General features: G+C 46.4%; 1 protein-coding gene across 1 annotated transcript in view; it reads left to right on the forward strand.

The window, feature by feature from the left end:
• LOC145392677 (epidermal retinol dehydrogenase 2-like) overlaps nucleotides 1–24,501 on the forward strand; it is a 150,504-nt gene extending 126,003 nt beyond the window's left edge. Inside the window, exons 6-9 of the mRNA XM_080266988.1 lie at nucleotides 17,602–17,684; nucleotides 17,833–17,949; nucleotides 23,923–23,991; nucleotides 24,363–24,501. Of these exons, the coding sequence (XP_080123114.1) occupies nucleotides 17,602–17,684; nucleotides 17,833–17,949; nucleotides 23,923–23,991; nucleotides 24,363–24,501 (408 nt within the window). The remainder of the gene's footprint in view (nucleotides 1–17,601; nucleotides 17,685–17,832; nucleotides 17,950–23,922; nucleotides 23,992–24,362) is intronic.
• The last annotated feature ends 367 nt before the right edge of the window (nucleotides 24,502–24,868 follow it).

Consider the following 24,868-nt stretch of genomic DNA (forward strand, 5'->3'; position numbering starts at 1 on the left):
GTACAGGTTTCTCCCTTCATTCTGACTTGCCGTAAGTGCTTGGGATAGATTAAAAGCATCTACTTGCCCGAGTGCCAGGGGGTTAACTCATCCTCTTGATGCCCACAGTGGGGGCGGAGGGACGTTGGTTACAAGATTGTGACAACGTGAGTTAACATTTACCTGGTCGTGGTGTAGTGGTATGCTGCCTGGCTCTCATCTGAGAGTCCCTGGTTCGATTACCGGCATATTGGTAATTTACCAGACTTATCTAAAATATTGTGTATCTCGCAGGATACTAGCTTCCTAGATATTAATGACAATACAACAAATCTTAGTACTAGGAGTACAGTAAATACCCGTGCGCATGGAGCGCGTGAGGGGAGAAGGGGGGGGGTTTGTGATCTACCAGGAGGGGGGGAAGTAGGGAGACACGGAGAGTGACTTAGAACGGCGAGGGGGAAGTTATGGTAATATTTAATGAGGCCCGATATTAGCAAGGGAGTTTAGGTGTTTTCTGTTGGCAAGAATTCTTTGACAATTAACTCTGGTTCTTATTTGGACTTTAAGAGCGGGGGTGAGGAGTGGAGAGAGTTTTTAGGGATAGCGTGCGGAGCAGGGGAATATAGTTATTACTTGCTGTCCTCGTTGTTTTGGTGACACTAGGTTTCTGTCAGCACAACTTATATATTACACATCTCCCCGGTATGTTATGTAGACTCGCACTTCCCAACGCGTAACAAAGTCGGAACCCTCGTAAATTCTATTCCATTATATTACTCAGAGCTTAGCCAATAGCACTCCAATAATGTGTTAGTCTGTCTTCAGGCTCTAGAGAGAAGTCTTTAGAAAACTTCGGGATGACACTCGCATGTATTTTCACTTGAGGTCTCTACCCACATTCTCGCCCTTTAACGGAGGATTATGTCCTGGTTTACCCCAATGGAGATTACATGAAATTACTGCACTAGTCTTATTCTAAGAGGAAAGGAGTCACACTTAACCTACTTCCGATTATTACAGGATCACTCGTATTTCTCGTGGAGAGAGACACGGTTACCTCAGTGATGATCCGGTCGGACTGAGGGCGTCGTCAGGGTAGGGCGAGCCGGGAGGGCACGGGGCGGCTCGCTAGGGCGTCCTCTCACGTCCGGGGGTTTCCGGACTGGGCTCCGGTGTAAGGCCCTTGGGACTGGGGCCGAAGAGGGCTAGGAACCTCTGGGTCAGGTCCCGGCATCGCGGGGGCGTGGCGAGGTCTCGCCTGGGTGTCCTAGGGCGGGCCGGAAGAGGCGACGGACTGTGGTCTCCTATGAGCAGGGGCGCCGACAGGGGAGGACTGCGGCAGCGGCTGTCACGGGGGCCCGACAGGTGGGTCTTCTCAAGGGCCTCGCGCAGGGAACAGAGGCCGGGGGAAACAGGGAGGTTTTTCCTCCTTACTATACCCTGGGAGCAACCATCGATCGTCTCTACCGGAGTGCTGAGGGAGCGGCCGTGGATCGTCTCTACCTGAGCTTTCAGGGAGCGACCATTGATCGTCTCTACCTGATTTTTATGGGAGCGACCATAGATCGTCTCTACCTTGTTTTTATGGGAGCGACCATTGATCGTCTCTACCGGAGTGCTGAGGGAGCGACCGTTGATCGTCTCTACCTGAGCTTTCAGGGAGTGACCATTGATCGTCTCTACCTGAGCTTTCAGGGAGTGACCATTGATCGTCTCTACCTGATTTTTATGTGAGCGACCATAAATCGTCTCTATCTTTTTTTATGGGAGCGACCATTGATCGTCTCTACCGGAGTGCTGAGGGAGCAACCGTCGATCGTCTCTACCTGAGCTTTCAGGGAGCGATCATTGATCGTCTCTACCTGATTTTTATGGGAGCGACCATAGATAGTCTCTACCTTGTTTTTATGGGAGTGACCATTGATCATCTCTACCGGGTTTTGATGGGAGCGACCATAGATCGTCTCTACCTTGACACTATCAGAGCGACCATAGATCGTCTCTACCTTAGGGGCGCTGCCTGGAGTATAGTTTCTGACTCCACCCCTAGCTAACTCGGTGATTCCGCCACGCGAAGGTAGTGTCTTTCGCCTACGGTGGCGGCGGCGTGGTGGTTGAATGTCACAGGGGCGCACGGCCCGGGCTGACATACGTCGTTGTTGCCCGGAATGGTGGTGGCTGGTGGCGGCTACCCCGTGGGGTCCGAGTGGGGGTGTCGGCATTCTTGTGGGCGAACTCTGTTGTTTCTGGTTCGCCTCGTTGTCGGGGATACTATGGTATTCTCCGGAATATTCCGGAGTACCGTATGTGTGTCCGTCAAAGCCACGCATTTCACCACCGTGTTCTTGAAAAAAGTCACGTCCCTGTGGCTGGAGGTGGAACGCTAGAGTGTTGAGGGTGGTGTAAACGGGCTGGAGGTGTCGGAGTGTGTTCTGCCAGGCGACAGTGTAGGAATTTTCCTCCTGTGCTTGGTCATAGGTGAGGAAGAGGGTGGAGGGGGCGGTGGTGGACTGGAGGATATTTAACAGGTGGTGTGGCCCACGGAGTCGGTGGTTCTTGGTAAGGGTAGGGGCCCATACGGCCCGCTTAATTCTCATGTTGCTTGGTGTGGCTGTCGGTGTGGTTGGAGGTTGAATGCTGGATAGAGTGGGCGAAGGCCGGGTTTTGTGTCGCGGTAATGCGGCGTTGAGTCTCTGGGGAGTACAGGTAGGAGGGATTTGGGCCTGATGTAGCTTGACGGTGTGTGTGTATCGGGTGGGTGGGCATAAGAGTCGGCCGGAGGGGGTGGTGGTGGTGGTTCTGAGGGTGGGTGTGGGTGGGGAAGCAGGCGTGCGGGGTGGGCGGGGTCGGTTAGCGCGGACCGTCGCGCGCGTTGGGGACGCGGAAGAAGGTGAGAACATCGGAGTGGGCGTGTGTAGGTGTGGAGGGGAGAGGGCGGTGGTAGTGGGTTGTCCTGCGGGGGTGGCGGGGTGGGCGGGGCACGTGGGCTTGGGTGGAAAGGGTGAGGCGGCAGAGGGAAGGGGTGAGGGTGAGCGAGGCGTTGCGGGTGAGATGTCAGCTGTGGTGCAGGGGGTGGTGGAGGCGGTGGAGGCTGAGGTGGTAGGGGAGGTGGAGGGGGATGGCGAGGAGGAACCAGCGCACTAGTATGTGGAAGTGACAGGCGGTGCGGGAGCAGGGGGGGGTTGGGGTTGTGAGGTCGGTAGTGGTGGTGAGGCAGCAGGAGAGTTGGCTTGGAGGGTAGGTGGCGAGGAGGGAGTGCGATTTTGTGGTGCCATCCCGGTGTTTGGTGGTGGAGTGATCTGGGCGGTAGCAGGGCTCTGTGCTAGTGGTGTGGGGTGGGCGGTGGGTACGAAGCTAGGGGATGGTGTGGGTGTGGGGGCGATGGCGGACGGTGTGCGGTGCTGAACCCGTGGTGGCCTGGCAGGGGCTGTGGAGTGGGATGTGGCAGGTGGGGTGTGCCGTCGGAGCCGAGGACAGGTGGGGTGAAGTGTAGGGGGAGAGAGAGATGGTGGTGGTGGGGAGGTGCGGTCTCGCGAGGTTGTTTGAATGCTCGGGGATGAGGAGGAGGGTGTGATAGGGAAGGTGAATGAGTTAACCTTGTGGGCGGGGAAAGCGAACGGTGGTGAAGTGATGGCGGTGGGTGGCGCGGGGTGGGAGGTGGAAGGCAGTAGACGGGGGGGAGGTGGTTTTAGGAAGTAGGTTAGGGGAAGATGTGGAGAGGGTCCTAGGAGGCCTGTGAAGAGGGAGGCCGGTTTTGTGTTGCGGGAGTATAGTGGTGTGTGGGGTGGGAAGGTTAGAACTAGGGGCAGGAATAGGGGAAGGTAGAACAGAAGAGATAGTGAGAGGGGGGGAAAAGGAAAGATAATGTTCTCCCCTGTTGTAGACTGGAGGAGAGGTGAGGTGGCCCCCGCCATTACGGTGGGATGCGGGGGCAGGGGGGCGCTTTTTGTTTTTCCCTTTTTGTTTTTTCTTCCCCTGGGGCTTAGGGGAATTTGTGTAAGGTGGGGAGGTTTGTAAGCGCCCTCGTGTCATTTGGCTGCACTGGGCAGCTTCTAGCTGCTCACGGATGTCGTGGATCGGACATCCGTGGTAGCACGGAGAAAATTCCCACAGGTTGATGGTGATGAGGTCAACGGGGAATTGATTTATTTCGCTGATGCATTGAGGGGTGGCATGGACGGCTAAAAGGCGCCTCATTAAACTGATATCTCTATCCATGTCTCCTGTTGGATCATGGATAGTGAAGTGTTGTCTTACAACACTTGGGAGTACTCTGAGCAGAGTATTAAATGTGTGTTGATCCCGGGTTTCTTCATCTGCCTCCGGGTAGGCAGCAGTAACCAGGCGTCTTGCCTGTAACAGGGTATTATCTAAATCCCCGTCATGAGTAAAGCTATCCAATTTGGATAGAGCCACCACTTTCCCTAGTGATGGGGTGATGGCTTGGACTGCGAACTTGGTAAAGTTCTGCCAGGTGAGTTCTGGGACAATTTTTGGCGCAATATTCGCTGCGGCTTTACCCAGTAGTGGTAGTGTGACTGCAATTTTTTGTTGGTCATTATCGAAGCCAATATCTAGTAAGGGTTTAACTATTGCAAGATATGTGTGTATGTCATACTGGTCAGGGTCAAACTTGGATAACTGGACGTGCGGTTTAGTTGCCATTTTCCCAAATATTTCCTATTTACCCCTCTTCTACGCTCGGATCTAGAACCACCGCTGGCCACCAGTGTAATGCTGAGTAGAATTTGGCTCGACTTCTCGTCCCAAATCAACTCAACACGGAGCGGGGTCCTCTTTCGAGACCGGAGCTAGTGCAATGAAGAGAGGCAGGACATAAAAACCTTCGGCAACACCATACACGTGTATTATTTCAGTCAGACACAAGACATTTCAGTAGACATTACATCACAATATAGAGCAATACAAAACCTTATCTAAAATATTGTGTATCTCGCAGGATACTAGCTTCCTGGATATTAATGACAATACAACAAATCTTAGTACTAGGAGTACAGTAAATACCCATGCGCGCGGAGCGCGTGAGGGGAGAAGGGGGGGTTTGTGATCTACCAGGAGGGGGGGAAGTAGGGAGACACAGAGAGTGACTTAGAACGGCGAGGGGGAAGTTATGGTAATATTTAATGAGGCCCGATATTAGCAAGGGAGTTTAGGTGTTTTCTGTTGGCAAGAATTCTTTGACAATTAACTCTGGTTCTTATTTGGACTTTAAGAGCGGGGGTGAGGAGTGGAGAGAGTTTTTAGGGATAGCATGCGGAGCAGGGGAATATAGTTATTACTTGCTGTCCTCGTTGTTTTGGTGACACTAGGTTTCTGTCGGCACAACTTATATATTACACATCTCCCCGGTATGTTATGTAGACTCGCACTTCCCAACGCGTAACAAAGTCGGAACCCTCGTAAATTCTATTCCATTATATTACTCAGAGCTTAGCCAATAGCACTCCAATAATGTGTTAGTCTTTCTTCGGGCTCTAGAGAGAAGTCTTTAGAAAACTTCAGGATGACACTCGCACGTATTTTCACTTGAGGTCTCTACCCACATTCTCGCCCTTTAACGGAGGATTATGTCCTGGTTTACCCCAATGGAAATTACATGAAATTACTGCACTAGTCTTATTCTAAGAGGAAAGGAGTCACACTTAACCTACTTCCGATTATTACAGGATCACTAGTATTTCTCGTGGAGAGAGACACGGTTACCTCGGTGATGATCCGGTCGGACTGAGGGCATCGTCAGGGTAGGGCGAGCCGGGAGGGCACGGGGCGGCTCGCTAGGGCGTCCTCTCACGTCCGGGGGTTTCCGGACTGGGCTCCGGTGTAAGGCCCTTGGGACTGGGGCCGAAGAGGGCTAGGAACCTCTGGGTCAGGTCCCGGCATCGCGGGGGCGTGGTGAGGTCTCGCCTGGGTGTCCTAGGGCGGGCCGGAAGAGGCGACGGACTGCGGTCTCCTATGAGCAGGGGCGCCGACAGGGGAGGACTGCGGCAGCGGCTGTCACGGGGGCCCGACAGGTGGGTCTTCTCAAGGGCCTCGCGCAGGGAACAGAGGCCGGGGGAAACAGGGAGGTTTTTCCTCCTTACTATACCCTGGGAGCGACCATCGATCGTCTCTACCGGAGTGCTGAGGGAGCGGCCGTGGATCGTCTCTACCTGAGCTTTCAGGGAGCGACCATTGATCGTCTCTACCTGATTTTTATGGGAGCGACCATAGATCGTCTCTACCTTGTTTTTATGGGAGCGACCATTGATCGTCTCTACCGGAGTGCTGAGGGAGCGACCGTCGATCGTCTCTACCTGAGCTTTCAGGGAGCGACCATTGATCGTCTCTACCTGATTTTTATGGGAGCGACCATAGATCGTCTCTACCTTGTTTTTATGGGAGCGACCATTGATCGTCTCTACCGGGTTTTGATGAGAGCGACCATAGATCGTCTCTACCTTGACACTATCAGAGCGACCATAGATCGTCTCTACCTTAAGGGCGCTGCCTGGCGTATAGTTTCTGACTCCACCCCTAGCTAACTCGGTGATTCCGCCACGCGAAGGTAGTGTCTTTCGCCTACGGTGGCGGCGGCGTGGTGGTTGAATGTCACAGGGGCGCACGGCCCGGGCTGACATACGTCGTTGTTGCCCGGAATGGTGGTGGTTGGTGGCGGCTACCCCGTGGGGTCCGAGTGGGGGTGTCGGCATTCTTGTGGGCGAACTCCGTTGTTTCTGGTTCGCCTCGTTGTCGGGGATACTATGGTATTCTCCGGAATATTCCGGAGTACCGTATGTGTGTCCGTCAAAGCCACGCATTTCACTCTTCTTCTTTGTTTTCTTCCTCTTCTTCTTTGTTTTGTTCCTCTTCTTCTTTGCCTTCTTCCTTTTCTTCTTTGTCTTCTACCTCTTCTTCATCTTCATCTCCTTCGTCTTCGCGTTTGTCTTCATCTGAATCGTTTTCTTCATAATTGACTTCTTCATCTTTTCTTCTTCCTTTTCTTCATCATTTTCGTCTCTCTGCTCCTTCTCTTCTTCTCCTCCTCCTCCTCCTCCTCCATGTTTGTCTTTTTCTTCTCCTCCTCCTTCACCTCCTCCTTCTCCTCCTCCTCCCTCTACAGTACGATAATCTACTCATCGAAAAGACCTACCAGACAAAGCAAGAAAGCATTGGAGATCCACATTGCTAATACGTGTAAATCAAATCCCAAAGAATTTTATAGTTACATTAGAAAGAAAAAGGTTTATCAATAGGCCCTCTAGAAACGAACAGTGGCAAACACAGAAAATGAGGTCGAAATGGCGAACATTCTTAACGATTACTTTGCGTCTAGTTTTACTGCAGAAAACACCACCAAAAGCCTACTGTCGCCCATAAACCAAACAAATAGCACCGTCCTCAGTAACTACAATATACTGTCCACAACAGTAACATCCTTTCAGCCATAAATAGTACAAACATAAACAAAACCCCAAGCCCAGATAAAATATCACCGAGAATTCTGAAAGAAGCAAAAAATTAGTTACTGCTGCCACTGTGTCTTATTCAGTAAATCGTTAAATACTAGGAAAGTCCCATGCGAATGGAAACAAGCAAATGTGACACCAATTATCAGAAAAGGAAGTAAGTCACACCCAGGAAATTACAGACCAATCAGCTTAATATTGGTATCAGTAGTGTGCAAATTAATGGAAACAATCATAAGAGATAAAATAGTTAATTATCTAGAAGGAAGTTAATGTAAACAAAAGTAAAGTTATGGTGTTTGAGAGGAATGAAGTCACAGAGTGTGCAGTGAGGTTGGATGGTGAGGATATGGAGAATGTGAGTGCATTCAAGTACTTGGGTAGCGTGATGAGTAAGGATGGAACTTTGGGGGATGAAGTACGTGAAAGCGTACAGCAGGGAAGAAAGGTTGTTGGTACACTGAAAGCAGTGATGAGAAGTAGGGAGGTGAGTATGGAAGTTAAGAAGGCACTGCATGATGGTATTGTGATCCCTACCCTGACGTATGGAAGCGAAGCGTGGACCTTGCAAGAGGGGAACAAGTCAAGAGTGAGAGCAGTGGAAATGAGTTACTTGAGAGGAGCATGTGGAGTGACGTGGAGGGACAGGTTGACGAATGAAGAAGTGAAGGAACGTTGTGGGGTAGATGTGGATGTGGTTGAAAATATTAGGAGAAATACACTGAGGTGGTTTGGACATGTGGAGAGAATGGAGAATGAAAGACTGACTAAGAGGGTGTATGTAGGTGAGGTGGAGGGAGGGAGAGGGAGGGGCAGACCGAGGATGAGGTGGAGGGATGGAGTTGAGAGGTATATGAGGGAGGGGGGGTGAGTTGGGGGGAGGGGAGTCAAATGGTGCGTGACAGAGTGACTTGGAGGCGTTTTGTCTGCGGCCACCCTTTGCGGGATTAGGGCGTCGGGCTATAGATAGATAGATAGATAGAAGTAATATAATTAAAGACTCACTGCGCGGATTCAGACATCGTCGTTCATGTTTAACTAACCCACTGGACTTCTTCCATGAAGTTTACAAATCATACGATGACTCAAGAGCAGTAGATATTATTTACCTCGACTTTCAGAAAGCATTTGACGCTCTCCCTCACAAATGTCCCTTAAGAAAACTAAAAGCCCTTGGAATAAAAAGAAATACGCAGAAATGGTTACAAGACTGGCTCTTCGGCCGAAAACAGCAAGTTGTAATAAACGGAAAGGGATCCAAATGGCTTAATGTGATTGGTGGCATTCCCCAGGGCTCAGTACTTGGACTGATACTTTTTATTATCTACATAAATGACATATATGAGGATCTAAATTGTAAAATATTCAAATAAGAGGATGTTACTAAAATAACCAGTGAAGTAACTTCAAAGTTACAGTGGCAGTAGTTACAAAATGACCTTAATACTTTGGCAAGCTGGGCAGAAAAATGGCAAATGAAATTCAACATAGAAAAATGCAAAGTACTTGCTGTTGGAAATAACAATGTCCATGCGAATTACAAAATGAACAATATCCAGTTATCAAGTACAGACACTGAAAAGGATTTTGGTGTGATAATATCAAATTACATAAAACCGAGTAAGCAGTGCACTGAGGTGGTTAAAACTGCAAATAAGCTGTTGGGTTACATTGAAAGAACTTGTGATTTTAAATTGGAGATAAGCCATACTTGCCTCGTACAACTCACTAGTGCACCCCCATCTAGAGTATTGTGTGCAATTCTGGTCTCCGTACTACAGAAAGGATATAGAAAAATTAGAGATAATACAGTGAAGTATCACAAAAATAATACCACGACTGAGAAACAAGCCATATGAGGAATGCCTTGAAGAACTTAAATTATTTAGTCTGACGAAACAGATTAAGAGGTGACCTTACTGAAGTTTTTAAAATCATGAAGGGATATGACAACTTAGGCATGCATAAATATTTTAAAATAGACTGATCTTGTCAAACCAAGAATAATGGCTGCAAAATTATCAGAAAGTGTTCCAATCCCACGAAGCAAAATACTTCTTCAACAGAGTTGTAAATATCTGGAACAGATAACCCTCAGATACCGTGAACAGTATCTCAGTTAAGACATATAAAAACAAAATAGACAAGTATTTGCACGAGAATCCTCAGTTGACTCTTTTTTTTGTCTGAATAACTTACTTTTACCAGCTATGTGTAAGTTCATTCCCCTCCTGTCTACAAGAATCCTGCAAAGTTAACATACCTGTACATAGTGTTCCTTCATCATTATATATATTTCATTTTATTGATTGCAAATAAAGCAATACCATATAAGCATAGACTAGGATCTGCACAGATACCCTTGAGTTAATGGTCACAACTTTTACTTTCGACCTGTGAGGGGCTGTGGATCACTGAGGGGTCCCTGTTAATTAAGTGACCACCATTGGGATTTTTTTTTTTAAATGTACCTTGGGTCACTGCTTCAAGAGATAACTTGTGTACATGTCCCGCATGGGAGAGTTCCTTGTCTCAGTGGAGTGAATGGAGCTGGGGCCTGATTGACTGCTCCCTACCTTACAAGCACCAGGCAAGGCTGCTGCACCACCCCCTGAACATCCACACTGTGTACTATGCAATTTCCATGTTATATCCACAGCTGCCCCATTAACTCAACGTATCCGTACATAATGTCATGTCGCAGTTATTTGTTTATTTGATTACTTTCTCTTTCAGGTTATTCAAACTGGTAGCTTTTAGATAAAGTATTATAGAATGTAACTTTTCCTTTTCAGTCTTTCCTATGAAATTTCCATGTCAGTTTTTCCATGCTACATGGTGGTTCTTCTCACGTTTTCCTGGAGGGTGTGGAGACGGGGGGAGCCTTCTTGCTTTACAATCCTTATCCTTCAGTGTGTAGTGTTAGATCTTGTAGTCATAGTCTACTCCATAACAAACAGCCTTAAAAGAACCATAAGGTCTGTTGCTGTTTGTGTTCCTTTGTATTCTTTTGTATTCTTCCTCCTTCTTCTTCCTGTCTCCTTCTTCCTCTTCTCCTTCTTCCCCTTCTCCTTCTCCTTCTTTTTCTTCATCTTCATCATAATTTTCATCGTCGTTGCCTTCTTTTTCTTCTTTGTCTTCTTTGCTTCATCTTTTTCTTCTCTTTCTTCATCGTCTTTGTAATGCTAGGTGTTTTAGGGTCGGCTTCCCGTCCCTCTAACGCCTAGTGTGAAGCTGGGCTCTCTTTCTAGAGCGGAACTTAGACAAATAGGAGAGAGGCAGGACACAAAAACTCAAGGCAACATCCTTACTTGTGTATTACTAAATTCTACAGTGGAACGGGTAGATGTCATGAATACAGATAAACTGGACAATTGTAATTCTTAGGCCTAGATATGAGTTATTAGTATCGCGCAGCATACTACTCAGGTCAAGGCCAGGCAAGGTGAATAGCACTTAGGGCAGAGGTTTATATTCTGTTATTGCAGGAAGTCCAAGTTTTATTTATTTATGGAGTGGGTGGTACTATTTCACTGTTGGCAATTATTACTTTAACACTGGGGTCTGTGTATAATTTTAGTATGATGAGGCGTTATCAGATGGTAGTGTATTCACTGTAATAGACCCGCATTTCATTGCTTAGCCGTATTCACGGTTTCACTGTTACTTTTATTCACTCCACAACTTTTATATTGTCACTGGTGCTTCTCTCACTGACTTCCTTTATATGGTCAATTCACTGCTCTGCCTTCACGTCACTAAGTCACGGACATTGTGCTTTCACTGTCACTCCTTTCGGGTCTGGGTGTCGTGGCAGTCAGGTACAAGGGCAGCGGAGGTGACCCAGCCTCACTACTGATGGGGCTGGGTTCCGCCGGGGGCCTTTGTGTTCTGGGGCCATGGGATCATGCGTAGGGGCGTCCTCTCTCGTCCGGGGCTGCGGGTGGTGAAGGGCCCCACGCTTTCAGGGCTTGGGGCTGGAGTACGGCCCTCAGGGCTGGGGCCAAATAACTGCCTGAACTTCTCGTTCAGGCGCCTGATGGAGGACGAATATCTCCAGTGTCTGGGTGTAGGGAGGTCCCGCCCGGGGGTCCTGGGGATGGTCTGGGGGTCCCAAGGGCTGCGGTCCCCTGTGCTCAGTGGCGCTGTCAGAAAGAGGCTGCGGCACCAGCCTACATCAGGGTCCGTCAGGTGAGTCCTCTCCAGATCCGGCTGCAGGGAGAAGAGGCCAGGGGAAGTCACGGGACCTCTCCAGTACTTGTCCAAGCTGGGGACTCCCCCTGAGTCAGAGGTTGGTGAACAGGAGACAGCACCTGACGGAGGAGCTGCTACAGGCTGTCTCCTGCCATAGGGCCCGGCTACTGGCTGTGGCCTAGGGGCACAGCTACAGGCCGTTGCTAAGGCCAGGCTACTGGCCGTGGCCTGGGGAAGGGAGCAACTGCAAGCCGACTCAGGGGCATCTTCAGAGTGGCTACAGGCCATCTCCTGACGAAGGCGGGAGCGGCTACAGGCCGTCTCCTTCAGGAGAGTTGAGCAGCTACAGGCCATCTTGGGAAGGGCACCTTCAGACCGGCTACAGGCCATCTTGGGAAGGGCACCTTCAGACCGGCTACAGGCCATCTCGGGAAGGGCACCTTCAAAGTGGCTACAGACCATCTCCTGACGAAGGCGGGAGCGGCTACAGGCCATCTCCAGGAGGGTTGAACGGCTACAAGCCATCTCGGAAAGGACACCTTCGGAGTGGCTACAGGCCGTCTCCTGACAAAGGCGGGAGCGGCTGCAGGCCGTCTCCTGTTTTCCCTTAGAGCGGCTACAGGCCGTCTCCTTCAGGAGGGTTGAGCAGCTACCGGCCGTCTCAGGGGTGCTGGCTGGAGCTGGAGTAATAGCTCCACCCTGGTGTTGGTTGGGGAAGCCTCGCCCAGAAGGTAGTCTTGTATTCCTGCTATGGTGGCGGCGGGCGAGCTCTGGGTCATAGGGGCGCGTGGCCCGGGCGGACTTATGTCGTTGTCGCCCTGAGTCCCGGCACGCTGTCGTTGCTCCTCTGTGGGCTCCTTCTGGGGGTGTTAGGTTGCCTCCTGTGGCACTATACTGCATTTTAGTCTTCTTCTTTGTCTTCATCTTGTTTTTCTTCTTTGTTTCCTCCTCCTCGTCCTCTTCTTCTTTCCTTCTTCCCCTTCATCATCATCATCATCATCATCAATCTTCATTTTTTTATTCCGTTCTTTTACAACGATTTATGGGGTAACGGGTGAAACCAAACATATATATACATATGGGGGATCCTTTGTTCCTGTATCTTCATTAACCTGTCACGTCCCGAGCCTTTCCGCACCTATGACATCCCCCAGTCCCGAGCATTTTTGGAAAAAAATTTTTTCTTCTAAAACTTCCGCTTAGGTCGAGAAACGATGGAAAATCATGAAGAAAGTGGTCCCTGCGGTCTATAAGTGGTCTGTACAGGTGCGGTTTCCCCCCGCAGGTATCGTATTCTGTAATGGGCTGGATATGCATTTACGTTTTCTATGGTAAGGAATAATGGGAGAAACAACACACAACACCTCTACATTTATTGAATTTGAACTAATAAACAATAACAGTAACAATATAATGGATTTCAGACACATATATAGGAAAAATAAGCATTGTACTATCGCGCGAGCATAGCGAGTTTGGTCCGAGTCGTAACATGCTATATGCTAAGTTTCTGGTATGAGTCAACCTATCATTTTTTCTACTTGTATACTTCTGTTTCAATGACAATTTACCAATTACAACTGTTTGTAAGTGTTTTCAGATGTTTTCATTCATTATGATGACATGCAGCATAAGTTTAGCGCACATCAGCTTAGTAAGCGCACTCGCTATGACTCGTATTTCAACATACCAAATTGTTTTATCACTTTCTAATTATTTTCCCATTTACATAGAACCTTTCCTCCACCACTGTAAAGGTTTTCAATTATTTTCATTCATTACGAGGGCATTTAGCGATATGCTAGCGCCTATTCACGTAGCAACCACGATCTCAAACGCTCGTGTTTCATCATCTACTTTATTTATTCACTCCAATTATATTTTCCCACTTACATTACACACGTTTACACCCCTACAATGCACTGTACATACTGCCATTATTTATTCAAGTGAGCGTGAGAATATCGCCTGAAAATACCCTCACAAGGAATGTTTCGTCATACATAATACTCACACACTTATATACTAATTCACTCACACACTTATATACTAATTATTCACTTTATCACTTGCTGACTTTTATTTTGACTAATACGTGCCTTATTCATTCGACTAAGCGTCAGGAAATCTTATCTTTATAGACACGCTATGAATATTTGACTTAGAATATACATCATCATATACAATAATTTGAACTTATATTATACCCGTAAGAATGTCACATAATAATAAATATATAATAACAGGCCGTATTTATTGCACTGAGCGACAGAATATCGCATCAAACAACCCTCTCTATGTAAGTTTCAACTTAGGGCAGATTTATATACTTACACCCAATGTTTTCACTTATGTTCTACCCGTAGGCACTTTATACTAATATTTGGAGATCCACATGACTGATATTTTCACAGAGCGTCTGTCTGTCGCATTTACCTCATAATTTCAGCGTCCTTTCGCATTCACACCATGCTAAAATTGCAGCAACGTGTGATATTCACTAAAACATGGGTGAATACACAGACCCACGTCACACTGCACGCACTCATAGCGGGTGTCCTTCCTCTGTGTCGTGAGTCTCACCTGGGAATTACTGCACACGTGACACCTGCGCTGGGGCCTAGGTCTGTTGGGCTGGGGAGGGATAGGAGTGGGGAAATGGCGGCCGGATATTCTCTGGGGAGTCTGGGTAATAGGGGCAGTGCGGGGGTGTGTTGGGGCCTTTCAACAGCATACTTAGCAAAGATTTCTCGTGTGAGCTCCCTCACAAACCCTTCAAATGTTTCCTGAACTCCTGTGGTCATGGCGTGAAGGTGGTGGCAATTCAGAGCAGTGATATCTAGTAAGTGAAAGAACAGTTTCTTATACCACTTCATCGTGGTCCTGGCACACTCTACCGTCGATATCATGGAGTCAGACTGGTCCACGAGGCGCATGTTTATATTGTAATCCATTACACACTCAGGTTTCCAAACACGACGCCTGCTCTCGCTATGGTAATCAACAGAATCAGTACGGTGCATCAAGGGGCGGTGAACCGTGGACAAGAGGCTTACTTCTCTGTTGTGGTTCCACATTGTTGCAAGGATGTTGTTGGCTTTGAAGAAGACAACCTCACTCCTTGCAAGTTTCCGCCCTACCATGACCATGTGACGCCGGTTCACCTTTACGGTTCCACAGCCTCCCGTTTCATGTGCGTGAAGATAACGAGCGAGAAGAGGGCTAGTGTACCAGTTGTCGAGGTAGAGAACGTGACCACGATGAAGGTAGTCTTGTATCATCGTCTTTACCACTCCTCCCGAAAGTCCTATACTTCGATCTTCTATTATGTCTGTCTGTGCACCGGTGTACAAGACTGTCTTGCACGTATCCAGTCCTACAGTCACACATAACAAAGATCTTGAACCCAAAACGGTGCCTTTTGCTGGGTATATACTGAATGAAATATTGCCTCTCCACAACACGAGACTCTCGTCTATGACGAGATCTCTATAGGGATAGAATGAGGATCGAAAGGTTTGCCTGAGGTGATCAAAGACCAACCGAATTCGCCTCATTTTGTCAGTGTTGTTTGCATTTGCAGGGTCATGAGCATCATAAAAATGGAGGCGACTTATAATTTGTTGAAACCGATTACGGCTCATCACTTGACCAAATATTGGGGTAAACATAACAGGGTCCCTAGTCCAGTAAGCAGGAATTCTATTTTTTCTTATTATACCCATCAAAAGGACAAGGGCAAAAAATAAGAACATTTCTGGAATGGAGACAGGGTAATCATAGATCATAGAATGCCTACTCCTTGTTCCCTATCTTTCACTTTCTAGGCGCTGGGCGCTTGCAAACAGGTTTGTTTGAAAAACGATCTGATCTACGAATGCCTCACTGAAAAACAAGTGGAAAAAATCCAACCTGGTTGAATTACAGTGAATACCTGGTGCAATGCAGCCAGATCGCCCTTGCTCAGTGAAGGGGTGAATGAGGGGAGAAAAATCACTCCCATCCTCCCAATCCCACGACACAAATCCCTCGTCCCCATCACCGCCTTCGTCTGGGTGGGGAGGAAATCCTGGTTGGGGAGGTGGGGGAGAAGGAGTACGGAGGGCTTCCCCACTGTCACTCCTCTTCCCTCTGCCTTTACCCTTTCCCTTTCCCTTACCCTTACGGCCTTGAGGAACATTAGGGGGCTGTGGGGATGAAATTGTTGAATATTGGGGAGCAGAAGACGTGCTGGGGAGTGGTTCCTCCCCACCTTCCCCCTCCATTACCACACCACGTGCTCTCTCACGCAACCTTGCTCGACCACGTGTTAGGGGATATTGGGGAGCATAAGACGTGCTTTGGAGTGGTTCCTCCCCACCTTCCCCCTCCCTCACAACCCCACGTGATAATGAACGCACCCGCACTGGCCCACGTGATCCACTTTGCCGCCTCACACTAGGGAGAGCAATGACTCACTCACGTCACTCTCACTTTCCCTAATCCCAGGACTTTCCATTTCACTCCCCACTCCCTCCACTTGACTTCCTAGCTCCCCAAACAGAATGCTAGGCCCATACCTGCTCATACGACGTGGTGTGCGCTCTGGGCCACGATGTGTAATCACCTCCCGTCCATACCACGTGGCAGCACGTCCCACGGCTCCGTCCTCGTCCTTGTCCTCGACCTCGAATTCTGCTTCCAAAGCACGCTGGGGATAGGGATATGATATACCACGTGCCTTCTTTGCCTCCTGCCCCTCTCTAGCAGCACGGTAAGTCACGTACTGCCGCTTCCTGGGTGACGGAACTTCCTCGTCACTGCTGGTGGTTTCTTCCTCCTCTGGCTGCACATAATCCTTGTCCATCTCCTCGTCATCCAGTGGGGAATCACTGTCGCTGGTAAAGGTGTCCAGGGCGACTTGAATCTCGCTCTCTGAGAGACCTCTCTTAGCCATGTCTGAGCAGGACCGTGGCTACCAGGTGAGTGGACGAGTGGCGGGCTAGCGCGGGTCGCGCGGGGTCGCCGAGTGTCCCCACCTGGTGGCAGGTAGGGGAAGGTCAGGCGAGGGTACGTACCGCAAATCAAGCGTGAAATTTGAAAATTGTCGAAATTATGCACATTGCAATTGCACGACGTACTGGTACGTCGCCGGGACTGGCAAATGCAAATCGTTGCAACGTACCCATACGTCGTTGGGACGGGGTGGGTTAAGCATCATGGCATTTTGCATGGAAGTACTTCAGTATACTGTGTGTGCAGAACGTTCTGCATTCCCTTGGGAGTGCATGGGATCCTGACTTGATATTTTATATCACACACAGCGATTGAGTCCGATAGCTTTAAATTCATTGCTTGTGCACAGCGACATGGAAGATTTTCCTTCTTCTTTTTTTTTTTTTTTCAGCCTCCGTAATTTCATTCATTTCATCGTGTCATGTTTTCCATCACTTGCCATATTGTTCGTATATGCTCCTAGGAGCTCCTGAGTAACACAGCTTCGGGAGAATCTGGAATTTGGAGCGATATTTTTGCTGTTCTGAGCTGGATGCATGCATTCAACCCTGGTTTATACACCTGCCATGCTGTGTGCCAGGCCACATCAGTGTCTTAAAAAAAAAAAAAAAAAAAAAAACTTCCATTGTCCCTGCTTGAAAGTAAGTATACTAAATTGGCGATTATGACCCAAGTCCTGGAACCATTTGTTCCCTCAACTCACAGTTTATCTTCATGGAGGGCACAACACTATTCCTCTTTCTGTTATTCCCAAATTTTCACTACCAGTATGTCCAGACATCTCCAAATGAACTGATCACTGAAGGTGGAACACGAAACTTGCAGAGTTTAAACAATTTGAATCTCTCTCTCTCTCTCTCTCTCTCTCTCTCTCTCTCTCTCTCTCTAACTTGGTCACTGAGTTGAAGTATCTTCACTGATGAGTTGCTTCCTTCATTTCCATATATTTTTGCTGTACTCACAGGCTCAGGGCAAGACTGGCATTAAGACGACCGTGGTGTGTCCGGTGATGATTTCGACTGGCATGTTTGCAGGAATGGATTCAAAGTAAGTTACCTGTCCTCGCAACATGCGTGATCCTTGTCAGAGTTTATGCTGAATTATGCAAAATAAATGAGTAAAGATGAAGCATGTACTATGCACTCTATCTAATCTCTCTCTCTCTCTCTCTCTCTCTCTCTCTAATGTATCTCAGATGCTTTCCGACCCTGGAGCCAGAGTGGGTGGCAGAGGAGGCAGTTGATGGGATTCTGATGAACGATTTGGTCCTCCTGCTTCCCAAGTACATGAAATATTTGCTGTTCCAAAATTTGTAAGTTATAAAATATTTTATTTATATTATCTTCCTCCCTGGAGTAAGGAAATTAGGTTTTTGAAACTGAAATATATTTCCCTACAAAAGTGAAGACTGCTACGTTAATCAGCAGTCATTTTTGTGAACCATGTCCCTGAGTTGTACTGCTGGAACTCTCACCCAGCTGACTATCAGCCACTATAATCATCATTAGAACAGTCGAAATGGCCTATGATTTCCAGAACGAGCTGAATGGCATAATTATGATACAGGTGGTTAAAATCAGGCCCCTTAAGATCGATTTTTCCAGGATATAATTAACATATTCGCACTCTTTCAGAGAAATCAAGGCCCCTTTTTATCATTTTGGATCTGGGCAAATCAGTCTTCATTAATTAAATTCAGATCATTTATGGTCCATTTTGGACCAGTTGTGAGCATACGGGTTCATGAATGTCATTTTAGGTCCCATCATTCTAATTGCATCCAGTTCAGCCGCATTAGGTCATTTCAGGTAAGTTTACAATTTGTCAAACGGTGAAACGGTGCCTAATGCGGGTCATTCATTTCCAATAACGTACACGACATTCACTTCAGTTTTGTCCAGTTCAGCTTTCAGATCAATCCAGGTTCATGCAAGATCATTAAGGACCAATTAGGTCCATCCAGGATCAGCTGGACACAGGTTCATCACTGTTACTTCAGATCCAGTCTGGACCATTACATCTACTTCGTTGTAGTCAGGTCATTTCAGGTCAGTTTAGCACAGTTTAGATCCAATTAGGCCCATACCTTTCTGGTGAACATCACCTCTCCTCCTCAGTTGCTTACCGAAACTAGGTTGTCTGATGTTAATGAGAGTGAACCCTTCTCTGTATCCTCTTACACTCTCTATACTCATTTGGAAACCAAGGTTCATTATTGTGTGTGCGTGCATAACAGCCAGTCATGTTCTCGTGTACCTAAACTTGAATATTGTTTATTCATTATGCTCTGGCTATGGTTTTTCTGTCAGTTGCTGACTAATCATATCTAGCTGTTTACCTATCCCCAAATTCTACTGATTATCCAGATTTCCTTGACTCTCTACTTTCAAAAGTGGAACATATACTCTCCATCTCTCCTTTCTCAGGAATCTCCATTCTGGGCGATTTCAGTGTTCACCGCTAACTTTGACTCTCCTCTTTTTCCACTTCCACTTGGTGAATAAGCGTTCACCATTTCTGTCCTAAATGACATATAGCAGCTTGTACAGCACGCTACCCATATCCCTGATCATTTGGAGGACAACCCAAACATCCCTAATCTCTTTCCTACTGCTAATTTGTTTATTGTCAGTTTTTTTGTCCTACCCACAGGGATGGCCAAATAGAGAGCTTGACCCTAAGTGTCACTAACTCACTCACTCACTCACTTATGCACTGACTTATGGCCTCGTTTTGAATGATGAGGTCCAGGCCTTATGGGATGTGTATTAAGATAATCAGATTTTGCACAATGACACCTCAACATGGGAAAGATTTTTGGCAGGTTGGGATCCCCAAGGGGGCAGCCCCCAGGGGTCCTGGTCAAAGGCAGTGCACACGGCATAGTTTTTTATTTAGGATATAAATTTTGTGCAGTGGTAGACCTTCACTTGGACCAGGTTTTAGGAGGCTGGCATGCCCGTGAGCTGAGCCTCACGGGGGGACACCCCCTAAATGAATGGCCATGAGAATATATTTTCTGCAGTGGTAGACCTTAACTTGGGCCAAGTTTTAACCAGGATGGGATCCCTGCGAGCCACCCTTTTTGAGGAGGGGCAGCCTCTGCTGATCCCAGCAAAGCTGTTATGAACACCCATAGTTTTTTACCTGGGAGCACGAAATTTATCCCATTGACAGCCCTCCACCTGAACCAGGTTGTGGACCAAGTGGAATTCCCCCAAATCAAACAGTTCGTCGAGGAGGGGCTATGCCCTAGTTTTCTTTCTTTTTCTTAAAAAATCTAGATGTATGAAATTTTTCACAATGGTAGATCTCCACCTAAACCAATATTTAGCAGAAGTGGAACCCCCGGGGTCACCTCACCCAATAAACAGTCATTTCTTTTTCCTTGTACTGTTACATGAGTTGGTTTGGCTTTCAAAGTATTTTTTTTTTTTTTTTAGCAGGAACCAAAGGCCAAAAGCCTGAAAATTTTCCCCTCCAGGAAAAAACACACAAGATAACAGTGAGCCAATTAAAGATCCATGCATTGAGGGATGCCTAGACACACTGTTTGAAAGACTGGAGATCATAGGCAGTGGAAAATGCAGATAGTGGGAGACAGTCCCAGAGCTGACCTGTTGCATACATGAAGGACTAGGAGTAATGGTTAACTCATGCATTAAAGAGTTGGACTGAAAAGAGATGAGAGTTTGTTGCTAGATGGGTGCTGCAAGCTCGCCATAATGGTGGAGGGATGGAAGCAGACGGTTTATAGGAGCAGTGACCATTGTAATAGCGATGGAAAAAGAGATAAAGGTGCAACAGTGCGGCAGAGAGACAGAGGCTGAAGGAAGCCAGTAAGATGAGGAGAGTAAATGTGACAAAAAGCCTTTGACTCCACCTTGTTGAGAAGAGCTGTATATGGGAAGCCTCTCCACACGTGAGAGTTGTAATCTGCACAGGGGCGAGTAAAATCTGTGTATAAAGTCAACAACTGTGCAGGGATAAAGATGGCATGGAGTCGGCTTAGCACACATAATTTCTTGGAAGCAGATTTTACGAGAGGTATTATGTTCCTCCTAAGATAAAATCCGAGAAAATGAAACCCCAAGTATGTTTAAAGATGATGTAGGATTGAGTTGGATATTGTTGAAAATTAGAGGGTGCTGTATGGAAGATTTTGTCCGGTTGATTGATGTAAGAACTGGGTTTTTAATACATTAAAAACAAGATTAGCTTTACCCCAGTCAAAGAGATGAAGTCAGACATTAGGTATGCCAGAGCCTCATTTCTTTTTGTTGAAGTAACTGCTGAGATGGATGCTGTGAGAAGTGACTGGAAAGGTGATGAGTGGAGTAATCAGCATATGAGTGGGTAGGGTTAGATGTACAGCTTAGAAGGTTATTGATGAATAAAAGGATGAGAGTTGGTGATAGGACAGAGCCCTGAGCAACATCAATATTCATAGCTGTAGGAGAAGAACGATGGCTGTCTACAACAACAGCTATAGAGAGACCAAAAAGGAAGCTAGAGATGAAGGCACAGATAGGATAGAAACCGTAAGAGGGCATTTTGGAAATTAATGGTTTATGCCAGACTTGATCAAAAGCCATTGAGATGTCAAATGCAATGGCAAAGCTTTTGCCAAAGTCCTGAAAGGAGGATGACCAGGAGTCAGAAAGATAGGCGAGATCACCAGTGGAGCATCCCTGGCAGAACCCATACTGACAATCAGAAAGAAAGTTGTGATAAGAAAGAGGCTTTAAATTTTTTTGTTAAGAATGACTCGAAAACTTTTGAAACACAAGATGTTCAAGCAATTGGGTGATAGTCAAAGGTATGGGAATGGTCACCTTTCTTTGGACCAGGCTGAATGAGAACAAACTTCCAGCAAAAAGGAAAGGTACAAGCTGATAGACAAAGGCGAAAGTGTTTAGGCAGGGTGTAAGCACAGAAGCACAGTTCTTGAGAACAACAGGAGGGACCCCTTAAGGCCCTTGTCCGCATTGAGGCCACTGATGGCAGAAAATACGTCAACGGAAGAAATTTTAATGTCAGCCATGAGGAAATCAGAGGAGGGAAGTGATGGAGGAACAGCACTGGAATCATCTAAGGTGGAATTGGAAGAGAAAGTCTGTGCAAAGAGTTCTGCATTATCAGCAGAAGAAATAGGTACAGAGCCATCAAAATGGAACAGAGGAGGGATGGATGATAAGGTAAAGTTGTGAGAAAGGTTTTTGGCAAGATGCCAGAAGGAGCAGGAAGAATTTGAGTTGGAGAGTTCAGAGCATTTAGTGTGAATGAAATCATTTTTAGCAGAGTGAAGAACAGACGTAGCACATTTCCGAGCAGAAACATAAGAAATGAGATTCAGGGGTGAGTTGGCTCCAGTACGTTTTGTAGGCCTTCTCCTTGTTGTGGACAGCATTAGAACAAGCGTGATTAAACCAAGTGTTGTCGTTTTATTTTTTTCATTAGTCACAGGATAAGAGAAAGGAATGTATGCTTCCATGCCCGAGACTTCTGTCATGCGCAAGGCACACTCAAATTGCACTTGGCCATGGAAGCAATAATCATTCCAGGGAAAATCAAAGAAGTACTGCCTGAGAGCCTCCCAGTCAGCAGCTCCAAAGTGAAGCAACATTTTTGGCACTATGGCGCTGTAGACTGTGGGGCTGCCAGACAGTACTGCATTGACTTTCTTTGAAATGATTATTGCTTCCATGGCCGTGAGGCATCAGAGTGGGCTCAGCACTGAACGGAGGTTAATGTCTCGGGGTTGGAAGGATACATTTCCTAGTCTTACCCTATAAGTAATTCAAAAGATAACAACAAATCCAAAACAACAATAACAACAAGAGCAAGAACATGAGTAATAACAATAACAAAACAACAACAAACAATAATAATAATAATAATAATAATAATAATAATAATTTTAACCAGAGGCTCCCCCAAGGGGGGGAATCACACCAGCCACAAGCTGATACATAACTAGTGCGGCTTGGACTATAACCTTGACCTTGACCTACTTTCACCTAAATCGAACTCCTTGGAGATTTCCATCCCTACTACACAACTGTAAGTTTTGTGGTGATATCTTGAGTGGTTGCGAGGTTAGCTTGGCAACAGACACACAGACCTTGACCTAATTTTACCAATTTCGAACTCGCAGATTTTCAGTCGTACTACACACCTGTAAAATTTTGTGATGATATCCTGAGTGATTGCGAAGTTATCGTGCTAACAAACACAGACACACACTCAGACAAATGGAAAACTAGAGGCCCCTCAAGGGGGAAATCACACCAGCCGCGAGCCAGTGCATATCAAGCATGGCTCGAAATATGACCTTGACCTACTTCACCAATTTCGAACTCGTAGGAGATTTTCATCCCAACTACACACCTGTAAAATTTTGTGATTATTAATTTTAGTTGCGAAGTTATCGTGGTAACAGACACCCAGACCTTCACCTACTTTCACCAATTTGGAACTCACAGGAGATTCCTACTACACACCTGTAAAATTTTGTGATGATATCTTGAGTGGCTGCGAAGTTATTATGCCAACAGACATACAAACAGACAAACAAACTGAAAACAATACTCGTAGGAGATTTTCATCCTTAACTACACACCCGTAAAATTTGGTGATGATACCTTGAGCGGTTGCGATGTTATCTTGGTAACAGACAGACAGACCTTGACCTACTTTCACCAATTTCGAAGTCGTGATCGCTTTTTTTTTTTTTTCCTTACTACAAACCTGTAAAATTTTGTGGTGATATCTTGAGTGGTTGCGAAGTTACACACACACACACACACACACACACACACACACACACACAGTAATTGAAAACAATACCAGCTTTGCTTCCCGGCTGGTAACAAACAACAACAACAACAACTACTACTACTACTAATATAGTAACTACTACTGCAACAACCACAATAACTGCGACTACAACAACGACAGCTACATCGACTACAACTACGATTACAACAACAGCCACTATTACTGTTACAGCAACAGCAACAACTGCTACAGCTGCTACTACAGCTACAACAACTACAATTACTACTACAACTACAACTACTACCACGACTACAAAAACATCTACTGCAGTTACAACAATTACATCTACTACAACTACAACCACAAAAACAACTACAGCTACTACAACTACAAGTTACAACTACAACAATTAAAACTGCAATTACTGCAACTACAACTACTGCCACAACTACATCTTTAACTACAACAACTACAACTACAGCAACTACTAATACTACAACTACAGCTACTGCCACAACTACAACTTCAAATACAACAACCACAACTACAGCTACTACAACTACGGCAACTACAAGTACTGATACTACAACTACAACTACAGCTATAATAACTACAACTACAGCAAGTACAACAACTACATCTATGAATACAACAATAACTACAACCACTGTTACAACAGCTACAGTAACTACAACCACTACTACAACTGCAACTACAACCACTATTACAACAACTGCAACTACAACCACTACTACAACAACTACAACTACAATTACTACTACAACTACAACCACTACTACAATAACGACAACCATTACTACAGCAACTACAATGCCGACCACTGCTACAACAATACAACTGCAACCACTGTAAATCCAACCTCAACTACAACCACTACTACAACTACAATCACTACAACTACAACCATTACAACGTCATCTGCAGCTACAACCACTACAACTACAACCTTTACTACATTAACTACAAACACTACAACAGCAACCACAACTACAACCACTGCAACTACAAACATCACTACAACAGCTACAACTATTACTGCATCTACAACCACTACCACAATTAATGTAACTACAACAACTAGTTACAACAATACTACAGCCACAAGAACTACAACTATAGCTACAGCCTGTACTAATACAACAATATCCACAGCTAAAACAACAGCAATAACCTCAACGAAAACAATAGTAAGTACAACTATACGAATAACAACTATAATAATAACTACAACTATAACTAGAGGGGCACTCAGTGGAGTGCATCCGTCTGACAAGGGAAGGAGGGGCTCAGTGGTAGAGCGCCTGACTTAAGACCAAGAGGTCGAGAGTTCACATCCTGCCCGGGTAGCTGCCCCGCTGGGAGAGGTAGCGCTCTACCATCACCTAGAGGTACTATATCATCTACAGGTGGTAGACTGTAGCACAAGTCGA

This window comes from Coenobita brevimanus, chromosome 23 (genome assembly GCF_032717465.1).
Source record: "Coenobita brevimanus isolate Jiangsu-jjx chromosome 23, ASM3271746v2, whole genome shotgun sequence".
NCBI classification, from domain to species: domain Eukaryota; kingdom Metazoa; phylum Arthropoda; class Malacostraca; order Decapoda; family Coenobitidae; genus Coenobita; species Coenobita brevimanus.